Source organism: Peromyscus maniculatus, chromosome 7 (assembly GCF_049852395.1).
Source record: "Peromyscus maniculatus bairdii isolate BWxNUB_F1_BW_parent chromosome 7, HU_Pman_BW_mat_3.1, whole genome shotgun sequence".
NCBI classification, from domain to species: Eukaryota; Metazoa; Chordata; class Mammalia; order Rodentia; family Cricetidae; genus Peromyscus; species Peromyscus maniculatus.
Window position 1 is genome coordinate 78,632,244 of NC_134858.1, and position 19,859 is coordinate 78,652,102.

A 19,859-nucleotide genomic window follows, 5' to 3' on the forward strand; every position below is an offset into this window, starting at 1 on the left:
ACACGCATGCACACATACAAAGAAAAAATTTAATAAACAGTTTTTAAAATTTTTTAAAACTCACTTAAATTATTTGATTGAAGTTCCCTACTGGTCTTGCATCCGTTTTGCTCATAAACCATGAACATAATTTCATTAGTTTACCTGTCCCTTAATGAGACGCAGACTTTGCCTTTGGAAGGGGAAGTCTTCTAGTTGTACCATTTTGGATGTGGTGTCACAGAGTCTGTGTGCATTTTTATATAAATGATCACTACTGACTAGTGTATTTATAATAAAGTTAACTGTGTCCTAGGTTCCCAGGCTTGTGGAAGGATTGGTTGGTCACAATTGTTCCCAAGTGGCAGCTGCCAAGGATCACACTGTTGTGTTAACTGAAGATGGATGTGTTTATACATTTGGTCTCAACATTTTTCACCAACTAGGAATTATTCCCCCACCTTCCAGCTGTAATGTACCCAGACAGGTAAGCTTCTGTTTTTAATCAATAAGGTGTCTATTTGCTATAAAATTTATATGTATAAAAGATGTAGCTTATTAATGGAGCAACTGTATCTACTTAGTTAACTTCTCTTCAGTGATATGATACATACTTCTCTGATGTGGCTTGTGCAGCTGGGTCCTCGAGTCCTGGCTAGCAGTACTGAGAGAATGAAGAAAGGACAAGCAGACGTCGTATGTCTGGGGAAGCTGGGATCAAGTGGCAGTGTACTTACTTTGATGAGCGGTGGCCTACTACCCCCAGCATCCTGGAACCTCAGCATGTGTATTAGGTGCCGCACAGGGAGAGGGTTAGCTGGTCTTGATAGGAGGTCTCTACACAGTCCCAGGCTGTAAACAGCCAGGAGGCGGAGAAGGCTGCAGTTGTTAGTCTTTGCACACACTGGCCAGTTGTTCATAAACACTCACACTCAAGCTCCTGAGGGAAGCTTTGCCATTGTTCTTGAGCTTCACCCAGGTGATGCTGTGCTACTCCCTTGTGGCTGAGGAACTGGAGCCTTCCACATGGCTGTGCCCATGTCAGCGGTACACATTAGCTCACGACCTCACTCAGCGTTTCCTATGCTCCCTGTGTTTATCTTTTTCCATAAAAAACGGGAGGCAGAGCCAGGAGGATCTTTGTGAGTTCGAGGCCAGCCTGGTCTACAGAGCGAGACCCAGGAAAGGCACAAAGCTACACAGAGAAACCCTGTCTCGAAAAACCAAAAAAAAAAAAAAAAAAAGAAAGAAAAAGAAAATGACAGTACAAATTAGTGTGCATTTGAAGTTAAAAATAAAAGCACAGGGGAGGTTATGCACTTGGGAGATTGCCTATTAAATTACCATAGAGTTAACTTTAAAGTTTAAAAAAAAATTACTTGTAATTGTGTAAGTACACCTGAGGGCAGGTGCCTTTTGGATGTCAGAAGAGTCTCTTGGAGCTGGAGTTATGGGTGGCGGTTGTGAACTATCTGACATTGTGCTAGGAACTGAACTCAGGTTCTCCACAAGAGCAATGTGAGTTCCTAACCCCTGAGTCATCTCACCAGCCTGCAGATTTAACTTTAAATATTTAGAAGCTGAGATGAATGTGGTTTGATTTTTTTCATTTTTGTTTTTCCCTTTTTGGTGCTAGGAATTGAAGTCAAGGTTCTTGCAAGCTGGACAGGATTTTTACTACTTAAATTTACTCTCAGACCCAGATTTTTGAGTTTGAAACTTGTTTTCCTTAAAAAGAAATGTATCAATATAATATATACTTACACAAGCAAGGTACTAAGAAAAAAGCCTTTGCATTATTAAATGTGTCTCTATTCAAGTGTCACACTTGCTGACAAGAGGGTGTGTGGGTCAAACCACCATTTTCCTACTCCCATCAGCACATGACCACCATCAAAAGGTACCTGTTCCCCAAATTTAGAAACCTTACATGGAGTACTCTAAATTGTTTTATTAAACTCATCACCCATGACAGATATTTTCAGTGCATCACACTTTACACATGTCTTATGTGTTAAATTCCCTTTTGGTTTAATCCTTTGTATCTAAAACTATCATTGAATTGACAGTTTTAATTAAGTGTATAAATCTTCCTCTTTTCTCTTCTGAATTGCTAGTGGGTCAGTAGTATTACTCCAGGATATTTGGGTGTAGTCTCTAGTCTTATTGTCCACTTGTGGGTATTTAGTTTTGTGGAGTTCTTTAGGAGCAGCGAATGGATTGCACTCCTATTTTATTGTCATTATATGGCCACCTTGGAATCCTAGGTTGATAGGGAAGCTTCGATTTCCCAGGGATCACACGGCAGTATTTGAAGACAGTTTCAGCAGGAGTGGGATGGTGGTGCTAATGATAGCTAGCTAGTGGGTGTAGTCCAGGTATGCATAAGACAGTCCTTTGTGAGAGAAGATCATCTGTGCCAAAATGTCAAGCGTGTTACCATTGTGAGATCCTGGATTTGGTAGATTAGAAATCACTGTATATATTTTTTTAAGAATGATTATTTTGTAAATGTTTACTATTACTAAAATTGTAATGATTTGAGTCTTATACAATGCTGGTTTAGTTTGTTAAAACTGATGACTGAAAGTGGCTTCATCAGTGTATTCTGCTGATCTGGGTCTTGGTGTGATGGGGAGATGTGTTCGTGGTTGAGAAGACAGTGGTTGTGAGGAGGATGTTTATTATCTGGTGGACTGTATCTTAGAGAAGATTGCACTAGATTTTAGATCCGTAGTCAGCTGCAGAGTCTTACTTCTCATTTTGAATAGATACAGGCAAAATACCTGAAAGGAAAGACTGTCATTGGAGTAGCTGCAGGCAGGTTTCATACGGTGCTGTGGACTCGAGAAGCCGTTTACACACTGGGACTGAATGGTGGACAACTGGGTAAGAAATTTTTCATGGCAATATCTAAAAGCTACAGTATGATCTTAGAATAGGTATTTTATGGTTTGCTTCTTTGTGTAAATTTTTAGGTCACTTACTGGATCCCAATGGAGAAAAGTGTGTCACTGCCCCTCGTCAAGTCTCTGCCCTTCATCATAAGGATATTACTATGTCTTTGGTAGCCGCAAGCGATGGCGCCACTGTCTGTGTTACCACAAGGGGAGACATTTACTTACTTGCAGACTATCAGTGCAAGAAGATGGCCACTAAGTATGTATATTTCTGAAAAAGAAGCCTGTCATTCTAAGAATTGATTTTAGATCTGCTCACCAGCATGCTGTGCTTCACGAGAAGACAGAATGGAAGGGAAAATTAAGCATGGCTTTCTTGGATCTTTTTTTGTTTGTTTGTTTTTTGACAAGGATCTGGTAGACATATAAAAGTTCTGTTTGCAAGTTGTAGAATACTGTTTTTGAATCATATTTAACATAAGCTGTGCCCTACAAGGTTTAGTTTCCTTTTTAATGTATCTGGTACACAGAACTAGACTAATCCTCATTCTTGCTTTCTATTAGGGTCACTGTTTCATCTGTGGACTTTACTGTCTTATCCACTGTTTATTAAAAGAGTTGTTTACCATAAGCGCTCTTTCCAGGCTCTCTCTTTACATCTGACTGGTGTGCTGCTTATCCTGGCACACTGTACTTGTTGTGGTTACCATGCTGCAGTAACGTGCACTAAACTAGCTGTTACCTGGGATATCAAAGGACACAGAATCCAATTTAGGTTTGGGTGCCCATGCCAGCTGTAGCCCTCTGCCTCTCACTTACCACGTGTCTCATCTGATTTTGTTTAGACTGATGCAAAGGGCAGGTGTTTAAAAATAACTGGGAGGTAATCTTGTGTTCCTGATACATTATGGTCTTTAGTCATTTATTAATTCATGTCTGATTTGACAGTGGTGTATTGTTTTAGGTCCTTCCAAAGTATTCACCTTTTGTAGGAAAAGTTTTTCATTTCAGACTGATATTTAAGAGCAATATTTGAGCAATGTTTCATTCTATCATATTTCATTAAAGTAGGGAATACAGTGTGGAAATAATTTTTTGCACAACTATGACTGATTCCTGGAAAAGTATAACAGCTTTTGGAAACACAGAGATTTAAATTTGAGTGCAGCGAACATGTTCTTGCTTATGCATGAAGGTGATGATGAGATGGTGACTTCTTCAGGTTGTTAAGACATCAGGTTACCACGGAAACATCCCTGTCTAACATTGATTGTAGGTTGCATTTTAGTTTCAGAATCATGGAAATGTGATCACATGTGTTTCTTAGAACCATTTAAATAGATGTGAGTTGACTTGCAGAATGTTAAGTTGTAGTTTTTAACTCACATTTATAAAACATTTTAAAGTTTCCCCCGAACACATGAAGTTGTATAAATATACCTCCCTTCCAAATTTTCACTAAGAAATTGTTCTGATACAGATTAAATTATTGCATTGTAACTTTGAAAATACTGTGTTTTCAAAGCAAGTGAACTTTCTGAGAGGTAAGGCAGTTGTAGAGGAGCAGTGGGCAGGCTCTGCCCTGTGTTCTGTACATCAAACACGCAGAAAAACAGATGTGTGGCCGATGGGTGCGGGAGTAGCCGAGGCCATGACCTTCATGGGATGTGTGACTGGTTAGGATTAGCCATATTGAAGCATTTCTATTTTATTTTTAATATTTTTTTTTTCTGTTAAGATATGGGCATACTTAGGAGCTGATAGCCTTCCAGTGAATGAAACTCCAAGTGAATGTGTACCTAGGCAGGTGGGGTTTGGGAACCCATGGTGTGAGTAGAGACTCTGAGAGGAACGACATGCTGTAGGAAGAAGAACGACATGCTGTAGGAAGAAGGAACTGCCGGGGAGGGACTGCAGTGAGGAGAGGTGGACTCTTCCTCCTTTCCTCGACAGTTATTGTTTGAATTATTATTTCTATAAAATAAAGCATGTGTTTTAGAGAATGCTAATTTATGATTTTTTTTTTCACTCAGACAACTAAACTTGAAAAAGGTTCTTGTATCTGGAGGTTGTATGGAATACAAGGTTGATCCAGAACACTTGACAGAAAATGGGGGCCAGAAAATATGCATCCTTGCTATGGATGGAGCCGGAAGGGTGAGTATACATTATGTTAAAGACTAGTAACGTGCTCTGTATAGAGGTAATAATGTGAAGTGTAGTGCCTGGTTTTTGATGGTTGCTACTGATGCTCCTTCCCTTCTTGACATCCTAGTGAGGAGCCAGGGTTCCAGAGACACCCAGGACTGTCTCTAACCCAATGGTGCCAGTACTGTTGCTAAACTGTAGCCTAAAGCTTCATTTCCTCTTCTTAAAATAAAAAACAAGTAGTTTGAATTATTTGGAATGTAAACCGAGTATCCGTAAACAGAGTTGAAAGGTGTAGATAGAAGATCATGTCATATGGTTATTTTTATAACAGTAAACAGGCAATATATTACACATTTGGGCCATAGTTGTAAAGATTGTCCCCAATTATAGTTTTATATCAATGTATACATTATATATGTATGTAGAGATTATGATACCCTTTATTCTATTACATATATAAATAATGTGCTTCTAGGTCTTATCTCTTAACTGTAATTTTCATCCCTTTTACAAGTGTATCAATGCATTTCTCTAATAGAATTGCCAGTTTTAGATGTTTTTAGTTTTTAAATTATGTGTATGAGCACATGCTGTGGTGCACTTCTATGGAGGTCAGAGGAAAAGTTTGGGGAACTCCTTCTCTCTTTATACTATGTAAGCCCTGTGCATTGAACGCAGGTCATCAGACTTGGCAGCAAGCATTTTTAAATGGTAACCCATTTCACCAGCCCTACCTAAAATATTTAATTATATATTTAAGGACATGCTTAATATAGGTTCATAATTATATTTTAAATTATAAATATTTTAAATTTTAAATAGTATTATAAAGTTTAAATATATTTAAATTTAATATTATATCTAACTTTCATATATTAGTAATATTGATAAAATTACACACTGGTTAAGAAAACAGTTTTCTTCTGATAAAATAATGACATGATAAGATATTTTGTGAGGTTTAAATAATAATATGAAGCTTCACATTTTAAAAATTGAATAATCACATCTGGACATGTTGTCAGTACTACAGAGTGCCCCTTCCCTCCTCATGGGCCATCATAGACTTTAGAAAGGCACAGGAGTGCTTTCCTGTAATCCTAGCATGCTGGAGGCTGAGGCAGGAAGGTTGTGAACTGAGCCCATGCTGGCTGCGTTGGAAGATGCAGTGCAGCCTGGGGTTTAGAAAACCCTGCTTCAGCCCCATCCCTCAAAGATAAACGGATACAACAAGATGTAATTGCAAAGCTCCACCTGCTGGTGTGTTTATAGGCACAAGTTACAGCCATTATTTTCAAAAATTGATTATGGGGAGTCAGACTTTGGAAATCATCAGTTTTAGCTGGGTATGGTGGAACACTCTTTAATCCCAGTAGTTAGGACAGTGAGACTAGGATTCATGAATTCTTAGTCTAGCCTGGGCTGTAGAGTAGGCGCTGGGCTTAAAACAAGTCAACAGCCCCTCCTTCTCTGTCAGCAGTGTGAACGTAGAACGTGCCCGGTGACCAGACAAAGGTGCGCCTCGTAGCTGAAGTTGTGCAGGACACCCCAGCACTCTCCCGTTGCGTCCTCTACCTCAGCACCACTCCCTGTCCTGTTCCCAGGACTACTAGGAGTCGCTGAACTGGGGTGACTTCTTCATCTAAGACTTTGTTTACTTATACAATGAAGTATGTCTTCTTTTTGGATTGAGTTTGGTAATTACCTGACATTGAAGTGTTGGCTCTAACATTTTAGTATGCTATAATACCCCAGCAGGACTGTTTGCCCCAAGCAAGGCATATGGAAAACAGCTTCTCCTAGGGGGAGTGCCATGGAAACACATTTAATACTTCATGGTGCTTAATCTGCTTCCTGAAAGATGTAATTCTCCAACATCATCTTGATTTCTTGTAGCATCTCTCTCTCTCTCTCTCTCTCTCTCTCTCTCTCTCTCTCTCTCTCTCTCTCTCTGTGTGTGTGTGTGTGTGTGTTTAACATTTACTTAATTATTTTATGTGCATTGGTGTTTTGCCTGCAGCTATCTCTTTTTTCTGTGGAAGAATAACCATCGAAACACACAAGTTCAGACTGTTATTTTGACAGCACTCTTTTTAAATTCTGATTTTGCTTTTCCTGATGCTGTGTCGCTTTATATTGTGCTGTGGTTTGGTTTCGTTTTAGGTGTTCTGCTGGAGATCACTTAGCAGCTCTCTGAAGCAGTGCCGATGGGCCTATCCACGCCAGGTGTCAATCTCCGATATTGCTTTAAATAGAAACGAAATTCTGTTTGTCACACAGGATGGGGAAGGATTTAAAGGGAAATGGTTTGAAGACAAAAGAAAGAATTCTGAAAAGAAAGGTCAGTTTGTATGATTGTACTGAAGAACTCTAGTCAGCTATTAATGTGACGGAACTGCTAGGTTTACCCCTAAGCATTGTGTATTTGCCTTTGTGATTAGTTCAGTATTTATCTCCTGTAGATAGAAGGTCACTCATGGTACAGGACATAGGTATTCCTCTCTATTGTTAGTATTTAATGTATTCTCTGGCACATCGTGGTCCTTCGTTATATCCTCCTGAACCAATATATTAATTGTTACAGGCTTACAGTATATCTTAAAAACATTTATGATTGCTTCGAGCATTATAGACTCTTCAAAATTATAAAACGTAAAAGGAATTTTACATAATATTGATTTATTGTTTTATTTCTTTATAGATGACTCATGTCTGTAAACACGCAAGGTTTGTTGACTGTGTGGTAGGTAGATACAGGGCAGCATTTTAATGATATAACAATGTGGGAGATGAGCCCCTTGTTAACAGGTATCATAGCTTATAGAGCCAAGAGACACATCTGATTTAAAAGTTCCCTGAGACCTATAACTAATGTAATGTGTACGTGAGTTTCTTAGGAGCATAGGGATGGGAATAACAGTGTTAGAGGAAGCATAGTAAAGTCCAGGAGACTGGAATAGACTGCATTTGAAAGGTAACTGGAGCACAGGTCTGTCGTGTAAGAAGATTTGCGAGTCTTGAGTTTTACATCACTCTTTGGTGGTCTGATAGAATTCATGGTCTTATGCATCCTCAGCTGCACTTCAGTGGTTTCACCCCATGCCCCTTCCTGTACATCTACAGTTACCAAGTTGTGCTACTCCTGTCTTAAATGTGTTTTTAAAATTCCTCCTTTCTCCTCTCCAGATTGACTGCTACAGTCCCAATCTGTATCATCTTTTTTATTATTTCTATGTGTGGAATTAAAGAGTCTTTGTGTATATTCTCTGATTTAAAATCTTTTTGTGTTGCAGCCAGAATAATTTCTTTGTAAGTGCCATGTCTACATGGAAACATTTTAATACTTTGTTTTTATAGACTGAATTTGACTAGTTATTTCTCGGAGGTATGATTTCCTTACTGGATTGGACTATTGAGGGTAGGGGCATTTCTGTCCTGCTGACTCTTGATTGCCCTTTATTGGTGATCACTGAATCTCAGTAGCACAGTGTGGTCATTGGGGTGTCTCCTCAGAGCCTGCAGAGAAAGGAGGGAGCTTGTGGTGACACTTAGGGTCATACACAGCTAATATGGATACAGCTACCAGTGTGAAAGGTGACTTTGGCTATAGTGTGGAAGGTGTTTATTGGGAGAATAGATTGTGGCTAACCCTGAAAGTTCTCTGTATGTATAGAAAGTACGCAGCACCTAATCTGTGTTGAAGATGGAGAGGTTCTAAATTCTTCAGAAGGACTTCATGTGTACTTGGATATTTTTCATGTCATTTTTTATTCCAGTTGCTCCTAAGTCTTTTCAATAATTCCATTGCAGCCTTGATTAATGATAGTTCATTTATTTTCTTTTTAGCAGACATTTTACCAAACCTACATCATTCCTCATCAGATGTGTCTTGTGTCTCTGATACAAATAGTATGTATGAAAGGATTCGACTTGAGAAACTTCCTTTTGCCCATAGAGCTGTTAGTGTCAGCACAGATGCAAGTGGGTGCAACTTTGCAATCCTACAGTCAGACCCTAAAACAAGGTATAATTGTCTTTAATACATTCTATGTTTAGAAGGAATAATCATTAGACCTTCTTCTGTTTTCAGTAGCTCCTGATGCAAATTAAATTGAGGAGCTGTTACCAAGACCTTCAAAAATGAGTGCATTACAAGGGCGATCAGAAACGAGTGTTTGTTACACTGGGGATAGTAGTGTGTGTTCCCCTACTTTACAACCTGATTTTGAAAACATTCAAGAAAAACACACATGCCTCCATAGGGGCTGTCTTTAGTACATGTTAGACTTGGGGTTCTCAGATTCTGAAGAATGGATTATAAATATTTCTTTGGTAGTATAAAAATTTCTGACTCTTAAATGTGATAATTGACAAAAAAGAGGTGGTGTGGTCACATGTTGGGTAGAATCCCAGTGAACATGTTCTAACTACATTAGTAAAGAGAGAAGATAAACATCAGGGGCATTTTTGAAGAGGGAGGAGGGCCTGGAAGTCAGGTGATGATCCATTCTGGTTTGCCCAGGTTAACAGTTTAGCACTGAAAGTGTCCTAAGCTGGGAACGCCCCAGTCCAAGGCAAAGCAAGAGCATCAGTCTCCTTCCTTGGTAGAGTAAAATGTAGATGAACAGGTTGTAATTATAGGAATACAGCATTCAGGGTTTAGAATGATTGTATATGTATTTTTACTTGAATGAATAACCATTCTTGATCTGTGATCTTATTTGCTTAGTTCCTGTTTTTTCTTCACTTGTAAAATGTTATGTATACAAGGAAAAACTTCGGAACTTTTCTTATTTTTATTGTTTTCAGTTATGTTTTTTAAACATTATAGAAAAACATTAAAGGGTAATAGAGTACTTAACATTTTTTGGGTGATATTCTTATATTTAGAAAACACCAGAACATTTCAAAGTTTAAGTAAACCGTTTCTTTTCAAGGGAATCAGCTTGGGATCCATTGTCTTGTTTCTTCAATGTAGTAATTATCTTTGTTTCATTTCCAGCCTTTATGAAATTCCAGTTGTGTCTTCTTCGTCTTTTTTTGAAGAGTTTGGCAAGCTCCTGAGGGAAACAGATGAAATGGATAACATCCACGATGTGACATTTCAAGTTGGCAATAGACTCTTCCCTGCTCATAAATACGTTTTAGCAGTGCGCTCTGACTTCTTCCAGAAATTGTTTCTTTCAGATGGCACTCCTTTAGAACTGACAGATGTGTACCGGAAGGACGAAGATGCTGCAGGGTGTCATCTCTTTGTGGTGGAGAAAGTTCATCCTGACTTGTTTGAATACCTCTTACAGTTCATGTATACAGATACCTGTGACTTCTTAACGCATGGCTTCAAACCCAGAATACTCGTGAACAAAAACCCAGAAGACTGTAAGGGCTCCCCAGATTCTCATATGAATAAGAAGAATTGCCCTGCAGATGATAACCAGAAGGCAGCATTTGAGGTTTACAAAAGCAACCAAGCTCATACAGTTAGTGAAAAGCAGAAAAGCAAACACAAATCTTCCAAAAAGGGAAAAGGTGTTGGGGAAGATGATCCTGTAAGAATGTTGCAAAATGTTGCAAAGAAATTTGGCCTCAGTAATTTGAGTAGCAGGTATGTTCCTCATCCTCTGCTTACCTCATTCAGTCCTCCTGTGAAGTATTTGTTGCCTTTTCTTTCTTTCCTTATGCTCCCCTCTCTGCCTTCTCTTTTCCTTCTTTCTTTGGGAGAGAGGGACTGCTGTTTTCTGGTACAGTTACCACGTAGGGACTTCTTCATTTGAAATGAAAGAACAGAAAGGTTGCTGGTGGGTTCCAGGTGCTATGCCCTGAGTGTGTGCTGGAAAGATCTTGGGTGTTAGAAAGACCTACACAGTGTGTGCTTTGTCTCAGACCTCAGTTTCTCAGGATGTAAAGTCCTGTGTTGTTGATAAAGACGTGTCTCATGGCACTTGTCACATTATGAACCAGCACTGATACGCTCTTTCTCTCACAGGCTTTCATATGAAGCTGCTTGTGCTGGAATAACCGTTGTCATGGATTTGGGGCAGGGAGGACTATACTCTGATTCCTACTGGAAAGTACAGAAAGACTATGTTACAGCTTTGATTTGTCAGTAATGATATTAAGCATATTTTAAATTCAAATTAAGACTGATATATTATAGGTTGGAATGAAGTTTGTTGATACTTTCTAGGAGAATGACGTAGCTGTGTTGACTGTAAGCCTGACTGTTAGATTTTGTTGTGTGTTGGTCTTAGGAGAAGACTATATCCATCCACCTGTTGTTAATTTACATTTTTCCTTGATAGGTTAGATGGAGTCAGATTTGAAAATGAAAAAATTAATGTTATTGCGAAGAAAACTGGTAATAAACTGAAGCTAAGTCAGAAAAAATGGTAAGTTAGTAAATGCGGATCAGCCTTGCATATTTAGATGTTGGGCTCATTAGGTGAAAGTGGAGCTGCTTGCAGCTGTCATGAGAAGGGAGACCGCTCACCTCTGCTACTTCAGGGGCTCAGGGAGCCACTGAGTCAGACAGAGCACAACTGCTCAAGTCATTGGAGGAGATCATGCTTTCTGGTTTATGCAGATGAAGAGAGGGATTTCAATTTTCGCTTTTTCTTCAGTTGTGAATCTTACAAGTGGGGTTTTATGCAGACCTCATCTCTTTCAATCAGACTGTTTATGTATTTTCATTATGATTATGATTGTTTTGCTTAGTATGCCTTTTTTCAAAAATAAATAGACCATATACATTGTTAAAAGTTTTATGTTAGATACTTTATAGGTGATAAATCTTGAAGAAAGAAATACCATCCTGGGCTACCAAGTGAGTTCCAGGAAAGGCGCAAAGCTACACAGAGAAACCCTGTCTCGAAAAACCAAAAAAAAAACAAAGAAAAAAAAAAAAGAAAAGAAAAAAGAAAACTGAAAATTTCTAAGGATTACTTGGTGTGCAACAGGTTGTTCAAAAAAGAGTGAAAGGGCTTGGAGTGCACCACCAGCTGCCACTAACACAAAGGAAGTCAAGTGCAAAAAGAGGAAATCAAATGGAAGCTTTTTAAGTGTTAATATTCAGTTCTCCTAAAAAAAAATTGAAGATGATTTGGCTGTTATTGTCTTTCCTGAGATAGTGAGAGATGAGGTGCATGTGTATCCATGAGTGTTTTTACTCTTGCCAGCATTTGACTAAGATTCAAGTTAAGCCAAATCCTTGGGCTTCTTTACCCCTATGTAAATATGCAAGAAATTGATCTTTGTTTAAGTAAACTTTTTTTTTTCCAGTTCATTTCTGTATGATGTTACCATGAAGTCTGTGGATGGGAAGGAATTCCCCTGTCATAAATGTGTGCTCTGTGCAAGACTTGGTAGGTGGCATCTTGTTAGCTGCTGGGTCCTTTGTTTGGGTTCTGCTTCTCTGTTCTCACTGCACTGTTTTTCTTCCAGAATATTTCCACAGCATGCTGAGCAGCTCATGGATTGAGGTAAGGTGTAAATAGAGAGTGGGTAGGCATCTCTGCATACCTGGGGTTAGGGGACATTCAGAATTGGGACGTGGTATTTTGGATTAGTTCTTCATTTCTGTGTTACCTTATGTGTGTTCAAGTTTGCTAGAAAATTCCAACGTTTGGAAGTTAAAATTATTGCCATAAAGCTGCTTAAAAATCAGTCTCACCACCATTATTGAGACACACATTAGGACTGTCCTTGTGTATCTTGTTTTCTGAATTTTCTATGTCCCTTTTTTATGTTATATTTTAAAATTAAGCATCTTAATTTTAGATTTGTATTTTATAAATTCTTCCAAGGGTCCTTTGTGTTATTTCCTGTCCAGAGTTAGTTTCATAGCACGAACTCAGCCTAGAGTATGGTAGTATTTTGTTGTTTCAGGTTAATGAGTTTGTTTTGTCTTATATGCTCATAGGCCTCCAGTTGTGCAGCTCTGGAAATGCCAATACAGTCTGAGATTCTGAAAGTTATTCTGGACTACCTCTATACTGATGAAGCTGTGGTGATAAAAGGTACTAACATCATAGGAGAGTGATGAAATCAACAGGAATCACTTTCCTCTTGTGCTGTCTTTAGAGGTTTAATTTTAAATGTAACAGATTATTATATAGTAATTAGCAAAAAAATTACATTTTCATCGCCCTGAATCATTTTAGAATTGTGTGTCATGGTTGAAATTAGTGATAGAACTTTCATCTCTAGCTACCTCTGTGTTAAGATTGGTAAATACAAGGAGTATAATTTTTGACAAATTCTGTATGAAATTTCCTCTTTCTAATAATGTGTCAGCAGACAGACTCAAAGGAAGTTTGTGAAGGAAGTGATTTGTGCACATTGTCAAGCAGAACTCACGATTTGATTGTGGGTCTGATTTGCTGCAGTTCTTCTGAATAACGTTTGTGGGGTTCATTGTGCCATTAGTTTTTAGGCACAGATGTACATTGAAGAATTTTTAAAGTGAAAAGACCCGCTTTGCAAAAAGTTAGAGTCGAGCGGAGGAGAATCAAACTGTGTTAGAAGACAGGTGTCTGTAGCAGGGACAGAACCCCAGTCTGCAGGAGGAAGTCTGGGTGGTCTTTGTTAAGATGTGTTCGACCGAGGGTGACATTCAGAATATTTGTGTACCTGATATGTAACTTCGACTTTAAAACACACATTTGTTATTTATATATTTGAAATGAATAGTATATTTTAAAAAGAATGTATATATATATTTCTATTTAAAAATCGAGATATTCACATCAAATAAATTACACATTTCTAAAGTACATATCTGTTGTTATAATTTAAAATTGTGCCCTTGTCACCATTGTCAAATTGTACAGTATTTTCACCTGTAGATTAATGTGAGAAAGCTGCCGTTTTAACAGTAACCCGAGTATAGGGCATTGGGTGTGCAACCATAGTTTTAATCTGTTGATTTTTGTGTGTAGGTTTTGCAGTTACTTCCTTTGTCAAAATAATTGTTCTCAGAATTCTTTTTGCCACTATTTTAAATGGAAATGTTTTTTGTCTTTATTTCTTTTTTAAGGTGTGTGTGTGTGTGTGTGTGTGTGTGTGTGTGTTGTATATGTTGTATATGCAGGTGCCCCTAGAGGCCAGCTGAGGGTGTCGGATACCCTGGTGCTGGAGGTCAGGATAAATTACTGGAGTTGGTCCTCTCCTTCCACCCTGTGGGTCTTGGGAATTGAACTCAGGTTATCACACTTGGTGGCAAGTTGTTTAACCAAATCAGCCATTCTGCTAGCCCTTGCTATGTTCAGAAAAAGTGATTTTCTAATTTTCTAGTTTTAGGGGAGGTTTTTACTGTCAAAACAAACCTGTTTAATTCTAACTCAGTGTCAATATTAGTCAAAAATGTGTTTTATAGCCCCCTTTCCACCTACTTCGTTCTGTTGTCATTATGTCTTTATAGAAATTGTGTGCCCATCATCATAGTCTATTATTGATTTGTACATTTTTGAAAAAAAAAATGTGTCATCAAGGAAAAAATATATTTCTACCATTGTTGTTTGGTGTGTAGTTATGTTTATGATATTTTGTCTTTATAATTTAATTGAAAGTTTTTTATTCTTGAAAATTTTATACATGTATACAATGAAATATGATCATATTCAGTCCTGCTTCTTTCTCCAACTCCTCCCATGTATCTCCAACTTTTTTGCCTCTCAACTTCCTTTTCTTTTTTTCTTACTATTTATTTTTGATAGACCACAAAGTATAGTTATTGCTTCCCATATGTATGGCTCTGTGCCCTGCACTGGAGAATGGGCGACTTGACTCTATTTGTTAGTCTAGGAATATTTCTTGATGAAATGGGAAATTATAGACAAGTCAGACATTCTAGTAGCCTTTTACACTGAAATAGTCACTTCAGATTAATCATTTTATTGGTCCTATGGTGAGAATGTATGAGCCACGTATGGTTAGTGGTTAATGTCAACTTAATAGAACTTAGAATTAACTGGGAGGGGGTATGTGTCCGCCAAGGATTGTCCTAAATATGGCAGTGGAGATAGGAAGACCATTAACTAGGGTGGAAGAGCCATCCCCTGTGGGGGGCTGCATCCCCTGGACTGGGGTCTGGATTGTCTGAAGAGAAAAGGGGGCTGAGCAGGAGCATGCATCCTTTACTTTCTTCTCACTGGTTACAGTGTTAGCAGCTGCTTCAGGCTGCTGCCGCCCTGACTCGAACTGTGAACTGGAACAAACCCTTCCTCCTCCCCAAGTTGCTTTAGTTGGGGTTTTTTATCACAGTGATAGGAAGAGAATTTTCAATACCAAGGCATTTTTAGGGGCTTTTTTTTCTAGTTGTCCACCTGAAAGGTGCAGATAATTTGACGTGTTTCATAAGCCTCTGTACCTTGATGTCTTAATTTTGTTTTTTACTAGTTAAAATGGTTACAGAATAACAGTAATCTTTTCCTTTTTCTTTTTCTTTTTCTTGTTAGAGTCTCAAAATGTGGATTTTATTTGTAGTGTTCTTGTAGTGGCCGATCAGCTTCTCATAACTAGATTAAAGGAGGTTTGTGAAGGAGCATTGACTGAAAAACGTGAGTAATTGGAATTAGAGTACTATGTTGTTTTCAGATTGATCTAGTGTACTTTATTGTATTAGCTTTATTTTTCCATTATGGTGAAACACCGTTGTTATGTGTGTGTGCTTTTAAAAAAAGTCAAGATGGTTGGGCATGGTGACACACACCTTCAGTCCTAGCACTTGGGAGGCAGAGGCAGTTTATCATTTTGAGTTTAAATTCAGTCTGGTCTATACAGAGTTCCAGGCCAGAGCTCCTAATCTACATAGAGAGTTCCAGAGCTACATAGTAAGACTGCCTCAAAAGCAAACAAAAAACAAAGAAAGGGCAAGACATTTAGATTATTACATGCCATCATTTGTAAACACATTCTTTCCTTAGAAATAATTGAAAACATACACACCTTAGATTTAGAAAATATTTTTATTAACATGCTGTGAAACCATAAATGATGACAGTGATATCCAGTCTATTTGGGGATTTCAATAGTGAAGGTTTGAAAGCAAGCTGTTACCATTATCCTGGTCTTGATCGCTTATTGTTTCTCTTTTTTAACCAACTCGTTTTCTGTTTGCTGTAAATTTTATATACTTCTCCCCTTACCTTATCTCAACAAAATCAATGGACCTTTTTCATTTTAGAAATGAAATATTAATTTTTATTTATGGTTTCGCTGTTGTACCTGCTTCTTCAAGTTGTAGAAATGACTTAGCTGTGCAGGCCATGCATTTTCTATTTGCCCACTGTTTGGTTCTCACTGTGTTGAGCTCAGTGTTACTGATCCTTTCAGTACCACAGTGGTCTTGAAATGCCCTTTTTCCTTTCTTCATTTAGACAATTTTGTTTACTCTATTATGAAAGTTGCAGTTTTCATAATCTGATATGCAAACTTTTAGGCCAGTTTTATATGTTTTAGTTCATGGCTGCTTTGGGAAATATGGAAGAAGTTCTGCTAAATTTTTTTTGATTTTGGTAGGAGCTTGCCAGGCTCTCTCATCTTTTTGAGTGATGTGGGCTGTCTTCTTGATTAGTAATAGGCAAGTATCCCTGAACTTCTTTCCATAGGCAAGAAAAGATGCTACAGTAAAGGGCTTCCTGTGGCATAGATGTACCGTATGTACCTAGGCACTCTCATTGACTCAGTGGTCTCTGTTGACCTCCTGGGATGTTCCTTCCTAGTCTTAGCTGCACAGTTGATTTTACTGGTAGGTAAATTCCTAGCAGAAGGGTTCCATGGAAGCCTGTCTAGTCATTGCACATATCATTTCCAGCTAAACAGTTCAAGGAAAGCTTTCATGTGATCTGCTTTTGTTTTGTGAGATGATTTCATCAGTTGCAGTGTTAACTTAGTCAGAGGGAGGCAGACTGTTATTGACTGTGATTGTAGATTTTGACAGTTTAGGAGAGAAAGAAAAAAGAAATGGGAGAAGACAGACTGTAAAAATCTGCCATATTCTTCTGTTGGCTGGAACTCAGTATAAGTAAGAAGATGAGAGTTTTAGGTAGCTGGAGTTACAAGCAGGTGGAATATTCTTGGAGGGTTTCGAACAAAACGCATTTCACATAGATAGAACATTACTAAACGTTAGTAATCCTAAGCTCTTGTATAGTTTTATGCAGTGGTATGGACAATACTACAGTAAGATTTAGTTATATTTCATATATACAGATTAGTCAACATTTAGAATTAGCTTGACAGTTTCTCCTAGACTTAATGCCTGTTTTGGTTTGTAGTTATTGGTTCTGAGACAAGATCTTACTATGTAGCCCAGACTGGTGAATGCACAGAAGTCCTTCCTCGGCCTCTTGAGTGCTGGGATGGATTACAGGGTGTTCACTACTATGCCCAACAGTCTTTTTTAGTGTTATAGAAGACTGTTGTACTATGTGAATGAAAAGGAATGTTCACTGGTAAAAGTGAAGAATTCTCAAGGCTTTTGGGAGGAAGAATGGTAGTTGTTATATTTTTGGTTGTGAGCTATCCCTCCAGCCCAGAATGGTACTTCTTATGTATATGCTTTCAGCTAACATGAATACCCTTATGTATTTTGTTTTCTAAAACTCTTGTGTGTGCAAGCTTATTTTTTCACCTCGAAACCAGTCAGTAAAAATTGCTTTAATATTGTAATGAAGCTCATTTCTGTATTCACTTCAGCATTCCTTTCTTTGTTTAGAGAACAGTTTTCTTGTTTTAAATGTTGAAATCTTGTAACTTTGGAAAAGCAAGTATTTCCCTTGCTAAAGTATGTCACTCTTCATCTAACTTTGCAAATCTCTTTTCTCTGTAGTTACCCTTAAGAATGCTGCTATGCTGCTGGAGTTTGCAGCGATGTACAATGCTCAGCAGTTGAAACTGTCTTGTTTACAGTTCATAGGGCTGAATATGGCAGCCGTACTTGAAGCAAGGTTGGTTGAGTTCCTGTGCTGTATGATTTTTACACAGGCAGATGTTTATATGTAAATAAAAGATGGACTTGGACTTTAAAAGGGAATAATGTATTTACTAGGATGGAAAGAATTTGACAAATGCTAAGGAGTCATTACTTTCAGAATTAGCGGGACCATGGAAACTTCCAGGGTTTCTAACAGTGATTTAAAAATTATTTTTTGTTGAGATAAGTTCTGGCTATGTGGCCAAGGGCAGCTTTATGGTCCTAATCATTAGGGTTATGTGTATGAGGCCTGTTGACATGTGAATTCTTTGTTTTTTGTTTTTAATGAAAAATTTTAAACCTAAAGAGGATAAAAATAAATGAGGCTACATTTGTGAGCAAAGATTTTTGGATTTGGAGCCTTTGGTGCCAGTTTGCATTTTAAGATATTTAAGATAATTTATCTTCTCTTTTGTTCTGTGTTTTGTTTCAGTAATAATAATAGTAGCTAATACTGCTTATTATATATGTAGTTTTATATTTTGTTTGAATAGTTACAATAATTAGTATTTAGTGTTTTATATATATATATACTGATCATTTTTCTAAAAGTGTTACATAGACTAATTAATTTTCACATACTTGTGAAATAGTTTTTCTTAATATCCTAGTACTGCAAATGAGAAGGTGTGGTGATGTTTTGTGTGTGATCTAACAAATAAAGCCTGACGATCAGAGTGCGGAGCTAAGCCATTAGTTAGCCATAGAGGACAGGCAGTGGTGGCACACACCTTTGATCCCAGCACTTGGGTTCTCACACCTTTTATCCCAGCACTAGGGAGGCAGAGACAGGAAGTGATACGGCTGGGTGGAGAGAGGAATGTAAGGCCACAGAGATAGGAGCTCAGGCTCTTGCAGGTTGAGGAGTTAGCGAGGTAAGAGGTGGTGGCTGTGGCTTGCTCTTTAGTCTCTCTGATCTTTCAGCATTTACCCCTATAGCTGACTCAAGGTTTTTATTATTAAGTCCAATTAGGATTCGTGCTACAAGAAGGCTTGAGGAACTTTTGTCCTTTTTAATTTGGGAGGAAAGAAATGAGAAAATCTTGATCATTACAAATGATAACAATTGACATGGAGGTGCATGCCATTAATCTTAGCAATCTGAAGGCAGAGGCAGGTGGATCTTTATGAGCTCAAGGCCAGCTTGGTCTACATAGCAGAGTCTAGCCCAGACAAGGCTATAGGGTAAGACTATGTATCAAAACAACAATAAAATGAATAAACAAAGCAAAACAAATAACAACTTACCTACCTACCCACTTTGCAAATTCAATATGATTTTTAATTAAACTTATTCTAAAACATTGAAATAAAGTGCTCTGCTGTTTTCTTGAGATGAATCACGAATGGTCTCAATCACGAGCTAGGACTGATTTAAAGAAAATTCTATTGCTATTTAAGAATTATTTTGTAATTTTTAAAATTAAAATAAAAATATATTAGAAGCTGGTTAGGATTCTGGACTTAATTTCATTTCTGACATTAGTGATTCTCTTGAGAGCAGGTTTATTATTCAATATTGTGAGATTAATCTCATTCAGTTTGTCAGATAAGAGGCTACCAAAAAATAAAACAAATACCAATTCTTTCAACACTGCTGTAATAGAAAATGCCATATCACATGGTTTTTCTGTTATAGTGAGACAGGTGTATCCTCTGAGCCACTTCAGGATAGCTCCTGCTGTGGTGATTTCTCTCAGTTATTTTATATGAGTAGACAAGCGTAACTTTGTATGTAAAGTTAACTGTTCTTAATCAAGTATGTGTTTGCTAAAAGTGAAAACAACGTGTTCGGAAATATTAAGAAAAGGAGGGCTATATCAAATTTACTTAGCATTATAAGCTAATGTAAGTAA

General features: G+C 37.8%; 1 protein-coding gene across 2 annotated transcripts in view; it reads left to right on the forward strand.

The window, feature by feature from the left end:
• Ibtk (inhibitor of Bruton tyrosine kinase) overlaps positions 1 to 19,859 on the forward strand; it is a 63,648-nt gene that overhangs the window by 16,769 nt on the left and 27,020 nt on the right. Inside the window, exons 6-18 of one of the 2 annotated variants that reach the window (XM_006983727.4) lie at positions 296 to 466; positions 2,751 to 2,868; positions 2,958 to 3,138; positions 4,913 to 5,036; positions 7,194 to 7,371; positions 8,877 to 9,054; positions 10,033 to 10,635; positions 11,333 to 11,419; positions 12,309 to 12,391; positions 12,471 to 12,508; positions 12,949 to 13,045; positions 15,485 to 15,586; positions 17,860 to 17,977. In XM_006983727.4, coding sequence (XP_006983789.1) covers positions 296 to 466; positions 2,751 to 2,868; positions 2,958 to 3,138; positions 4,913 to 5,036; positions 7,194 to 7,371; positions 8,877 to 9,054; positions 10,033 to 10,635; positions 11,333 to 11,419; positions 12,309 to 12,391; positions 12,471 to 12,508; positions 12,949 to 13,045; positions 15,485 to 15,586; positions 17,860 to 17,977 — 2,078 coding nt within the window. The remainder of the gene's footprint in view (positions 1 to 295; positions 467 to 2,750; positions 2,869 to 2,957; positions 3,139 to 4,912; positions 5,037 to 7,193; positions 7,372 to 8,876; positions 9,055 to 10,032; positions 10,636 to 11,332; positions 11,420 to 12,308; positions 12,392 to 12,470; positions 12,509 to 12,948; positions 13,046 to 15,484; positions 15,587 to 17,859; positions 17,978 to 19,859) is intronic. The other variant, XM_006983728.4, reaches the window with a different exon arrangement.